This window comes from Henckelia pumila, chromosome 4 (assembly GCF_033568475.1).
Source record: "Henckelia pumila isolate YLH828 chromosome 4, ASM3356847v2, whole genome shotgun sequence".
Classification (NCBI taxonomy): Eukaryota; Viridiplantae; Streptophyta; class Magnoliopsida; order Lamiales; family Gesneriaceae; genus Henckelia; species Henckelia pumila.
In genome coordinates, this window is record NC_133123.1 from 125495662 (window position 1) to 125501404 (window position 5743).

Sequence of the window (5743 nt, forward strand, 5' to 3'; positions counted from 1 at the left end):
CAACGTTCGGACAAGTACTGTCATTTTCATAAAGATAAAGGTCATACTAAATAAGATTGCTTCAGTTTGCGAGCAGAAATTGAAAAACTCATAAAGCGCGGACATTTGAGGAATTTTGTGGACAAATCCCGCGGTGATAAGCGAGATGACAGGCTTCAGGATGAACAACCAAAACGTGACTATCAAAAGCGCCATGATGAAACTGGAAAACAACATGAATGAGCTGATGAAAATTTTCCCAGTGGAGGAGTAATCGACGTAATCACTGGGGGGCCTGCTTGTGGCAACTCGAACAATGCAAGAAAAGCCCTTCTGCGGGCAGCAAAAGGAACCAAAAATTTATCCAGCCCCACATCCTTGTCGATGTGTGAAATTGGAACCATCCAAGATGGATTATCATTCAGTGACAAAGATCTAGAGAACCCTCGGGGTACCCATAATGATGCTTTAATCATCTCAGCCACAATCTCCAATTTTTGGGTAAAAAAAATTCTAGTGGATTCAGGAAGTTCGACCAACATAATTTTTCATGATGCATTTGTCAAGTTGGGTATTAGTAATGCACAGTTTACTCCATTCAACACTCCACTAGTCGGATTTTTTGGAGAAATAGTTGAAGCTTTGGGAGAAGTAACGCTTCCTCTTTCCTTGGGTTCTTACCCCAAGCGGTTTACTAAGATGGTGAAATTCCTTTTAGTAAAGGCTTCATGTGCGTACAATATGATATTGAGACGACCAAATCTCAATATATTCCAAGCCATCGGATCGACCTATCATATGAAGCTGAAATTTCCGACTCCAGAAGGAGTAGGAGAAGCCATTGGTGACTATCGTCTAGCCAGAGAGTGTCATGCGGTGACACTACGGGGTTCATCAGGAAATCATAAAAGACAAGTTTCTAGTAAGGAAAGAGCACCGAAACCAGGAAAAATTTTGCGTGAAAACGGGATACATTTGGTGGATGAGGAAGCCGAGAGAAAAGAAAGAATAACAGCAACCAAAACTCTAAAACACGTGGAAATCGTTCCAATTGATCCCAAGAAAACACTGAAAATCGGGACCGAATTACCTTCTGAATTGGAAGAAAAGTTGAAAATTTTGCTCGGTCGCAACTTGGACGTGTTTGCCTGGGGTGATGAGCCTCTACCCGGAATACCTCATAAATATGCACTCCATCACCTCCGTGTTGATCCGAAAATGAGACCGATGAAGCAAAATAAAAGAGCATTTGACCCAGAAAAAAATCGACATATAGCCGCTGAAGTGGAAAAACTCTTAGCGGCAAAATACATCAGACCAGTTTCATACCCAAATTGGCTGGCAAATGTTGTCTTAGTACCAAAACCCGAAGGAAAATGGCGTTTGTGCATAGATTTCACTTATCTCAACAAAGCATGCCCCAAATATCTGTTTCCACTCCCACAAATTAACTTATTAGTTGATTCGACAGCAGGATGCGAGTTGCTCACTTTTCTTGATGCATATCAAGGATACAATCAGATCGGCCTAGCGCCAGAAGACCAGGAAAAATCAAGTTTCATAACTAATCGAGGAATTTATTGTTATGATGTTATGCCGTTTGGGTTGAAAAATGATGGAGCTACCTATCAACGTCTGGTAAATACCATGTTCTAACAATTGATCAGGCATAACATGGAAGTTTATATAGATGACATGCTCGTCAAAAGTACCCAAGCATCTAATCACTTGGAAGATCTTGAGGAATGCTTCATTATACTCAGAAAATACATGATGAAACTTAATCCGAATAAATGCACTTTTGGTGTACAAGGAGGAAAATTTCTTGGTTATATGGTGTCAGAATGAGGAATAGAGGCCAACCTTGAAAAAATCAAAGCAATTTTAAACATGAATCCCCCGAAGAGTGTGAAAGACATCCAAGAATTGACAGGACGTTTGGCTGCCCTCAACCGATTTATCTCAAGATCTGCAGACAAGGGTTTATCATTCTTCAAAATGCTGAGGAGTGGGAAAGGTTTTCGATGGACAGAAGAGTGCCAACAAGCATTTGACGAGTTGAAAATACATCTGACCTCTTCGCCGTTGTTGGTAAAATCAAAATAAGTTGACACCCTGCTGATTTATCTGGCAATATCTGCGGAGGCGGTAAGTGAAGTATTGGTCTCTGAAGTTGGACGTGAGCACAAACCAGTTTATTATATCAGTAAAACTTTACACGGAGCAGAATTAAGATATACAAAGATCGAGAAACTGGCACTGGCTTTGATAACTGCAGCAAGAAAACTACGTCCTTACTTTAAGTCTCATCCAATAATTGTACTCACTAATCATCCTCTCAAAAAAATTATCTCAAGTCCTGAAGCATCAGGAAGAATGGTTAAGTGGACCATCGAGTTGAGCCAATATGGAATTGAATATCGCCCACGTCCAGCAATTAAAGCACAGATTCTGGCTGATTTTCTCGTAGAAATGACAGTAACTCAAGAAGAAAGCTCCACCCTGACATGGATGGTTTATGTCGACGGGTCATCAACCTCTACAGAAAGCGGGGCAGTTATAGTTGTGGAGAGCCCACAGGGAGATAAATTTCAATATGCCATCAAATTTTATTCCCTGCAACAAATAATGAGGCAGAGTATGAAACTTTCATCATGGGAATTAAATTGGCTCTATCAATCGGAGAAAAAATACTGACGATACACAGTGACACCCAACTTATCATCAGTCAAATTAATGGAAATTACGAAGCAAAGGAAGATAAAATGCTTGGATACCTCACTCAAGTGAATGAGCTTCTCTCGCGTTTAGACAACTACGATGTAAAGAAGATACCTAGAGTGGAAAATGAATCAGCAGACTGTCTAGCCAAGTTAGCAAGCTCCTTGGCCAACATTGATAATAGGAAAATAACGTTCCTAACATATGGCAAAGAAGAAGATGATGGAAGTTATTTTACAATCTTCTATGCTGACAGCGAAGAACCTAGTTGGAAATATGAAATAATCGCCTATTTGATGCGAGGTAACCTACCTGCTAATCAAATCGAGGCTCGAAAACTTAGAGTGAGAGCTGCTCGGTTCACGATCATTGACGGAGAATTGTATAAAAAGGGTTTCTCTTCACCTTACCTAAAGTGTCTAACGCCCGCCAAAGGAAACTATGTGCTCCGTGAAATTCATGAAGGAATATGTGGAAATCACATAGCTGGCAGAGCTCTCGCGGGGAAAGCATTATGCCAAGGATACTTATGGCCAACGATGAAGCAAGATGCTATCGAGTTAGCAAAACATTGTCACGCATGTCAAGAGCATGCTAACTTCCATCACCAGCCGGCTACAATCTTGCAGACCCTAGAAAGTCCTTTACCGTTTGCTCAATGTGGAATGAATTTGGTAGGTCCTTTTCCTTCTGCTATCGGACAAAGAAAATTTCTGATAGTTGCTGTGGATTATTTCACCAAATGTGTCGAAGCTGAAATATTGGCCAAAATATATGAAAGAGAAGTAATAAATTTATTATGGAAGAATATAGTATGCAGATTTGGCATTCCTCAAACCTTAGTTTCGGACAATGGAACTTAATTCTCTGGAGCGAAGATAAAATATTGGTGCAAAGGACTCTCCATCAAGCAGTTCTTCACTTCTGTCGGGAATCCTCAAGACAATGGTCAAACCGAGGTCACGAACCGAACCATTTTACAGCACCTCAAAACACGCCTTGTCAATGCCAAAGAAAAATGCGTGGATGAGTTGTCAAGTGTTCTATGAGCATATCAAACCACTCCACGCTCTTCAACTGGAGAATCTCCTTTAAACCTAGCCTACGAAGCGGAATCTGTGGCTCCTGCCAAAATTGGAGAGCAATAATGGCGAGTGAAATAGTACACTTCATTTGGGAATGACCAAGCCCTCCGAATTTCATTCGACTTGGTGGATGAACTGAGAGATGAAGCTTTGACACGAGCCGAGAGATATCGAGCTTGTATGACTAAAGCATACAATGACAGAGTCAAACCAATATCTTTTCAAGTAGGAGACCTGGTTTTGAGAAAATCTGACATCTTGAAGTTTGTGGGTAAATTGGACCCAAAATGGGAAGGCCCGTACAAAGTAATTGAGATTGTGAAGATGGAAACATATCGCCTCCAACATTCAGATGGAAGAATACTTCCCAGACCTTGGAACGTGGCCAACCTAAAGAAATTTTATGCATAAATTGCAACTCTCTCCAACATTAGACTATATTTATCCTTTTTTGTTATTAGCATATTTTCCTTATGTTTTCATATTACAAGTTTGTGATACATTTTTCAACTAATTTGATTATTGTGTTATATAAACATATTACTTTGTCGAAAGCATACCATATCTCCTCTTCTATACTAATGCTTACTTACGACATAAACGTCATAGACTTAGCAATCATAAAAATCCCCAACAATAAGAGGCTTGATCAGCCTCATGGGACATTTGAACTTATGACGCTGTAAGAGGTCAAGACGAAATAATAATATTACAAGTACCGGGATACCTCACCACGCACCAAGTGGTTTAGGACTTCCCCATGAGACAAAATCTTGGGAGACTGATCCCCTCCCAAGTACTCCAATATTAAAGCGATAGTATTTTATTCATCAAACAAGTATGCAATAGCGACTTAAAAATGCAAAGAGATATGATAATCGACAAAGTTGATTATATATATATATATATATAAAGACTAATTGTTCGTCCTTTGTTCCTCCACCAACTGCTTACGCACTCAAAAAGAGCAAACAAAGTTTAAGACTTCAAAGTATTTATTACAAATAAAAAAATTGCCCAAAAGTGGCAAAAAAATAATAAACCTAAACTGTTCCACGGCTTTAAAAAGTAGTCTCCATTCAGTTTCGACATGCACCCCTCGACGTTATTGATTGTATAAGCTAGAAATTCGAGCGCAAAGCTTTGATCATCTCCTCGTCACCCAAACCTCCCAATAAATCTCCTAAGGGTGGGTCTGAGTCATCCTAAACTCTTGCAGACGCAGTTCTAGGCACCGGAATTTTAGGGTGAATCATCATAATAATTTCCTCCGGAACTAATTTAGTTTTTCGTAGTTCTTTGCGACAATCCACTACAACTTCATCATGAATAATGATCGCTCGCTGAATCACTTCGTCTCTAAAAGCGGTGGACTCTCGATAGCCTTCAATTGCTTTTTCTCCAATATTCCGCAAGAGATTCTTACCTACTGACGAATTGAGAAAAGTCTCGCCAGTTTTTGATTCATGGGAGTATTTTCCCCTGAGGTGTTCCATATCCTTACACAAGGCTTCATACTTTTTGGTTTTTTCTTCAAGCTCATTTTGCAATTTGAGAAAATCATCCCGAGCCTTAGTGTTTTCCTCGCCAAGTCTTTTGCACTCACCCCTTAATGACGTCAGCTCGTCGTCCAATTTCTTCCCAGAATTTTGAGATCTCTCTTCTCGAAATTGAAAAGTGTGAGAAAGCGATAAAATCTGTAAACACCCATAGATAAAAAAAAATTACTACATAAAAATAATAATAAATAGCAACAAGCAAATACTAATATACCTGGAAGGTGGACGAAGCAAGATACCGAGTTAACACTTCGGTAGGCTGAGGCAGTAGATGCAACCTATCAGGATTTTCAATGAGGTTAGCTCCAGTTCTCCATCCAATCTCCGGATCCTTCAAATCCCAAAAGGATCCAGAATTGTTTTTTTGATTCACTCCTTCCACGAATAAGTGGCAACCTT

The 5743-nt window shown here is 39.8% G+C and overlaps 2 protein-coding genes across 2 annotated transcripts; both read left to right on the forward strand.

Annotated features, from left to right (window-relative positions):
- The first annotated feature begins 363 nt into the window (after positions 1-363).
- Positions 364-1635, forward strand: LOC140861697 (uncharacterized). Its single transcript, XM_073264714.1, has one exon. The coding sequence runs from the start codon at positions 364-366 to the stop codon at positions 1633-1635; it is 1272 nt and encodes a 423-aa protein (XP_073120815.1).
- A 720-nt stretch (positions 1636-2355) lies between these two features.
- On the forward strand, positions 2356-3563 carry LOC140861698 (uncharacterized). Its single transcript, XM_073264715.1, has 2 exons — positions 2356-2617; positions 2731-3563. Exons 1-2 carry the CDS (start codon positions 2356-2358, stop codon positions 3561-3563), a joined length of 1095 nt encoding a protein of 364 aa, XP_073120816.1.
- Positions 3564-5743: the final 2180 nt, after the last annotated feature.

Coding starts and splice junctions, on each gene's coding strand:
- LOC140861698 (XM_073264715.1), top strand. CDS start 2,356: ATGGTTAAGTGGACCATCGAGTTGAGCCAATATGGAATTGAATATCGC. Junction 2,618..2,730: donor GCAACAAATAATGAGGCAGA/GTATGAAACTTT, acceptor GAAATTACGAAG/CAAAGGAAGATAAAATGCTT.
- LOC140861697 (XM_073264714.1), top strand. CDS start 364: ATGTGTGAAATTGGAACCATCCAAGATGGATTATCATTCAGTGACAAA.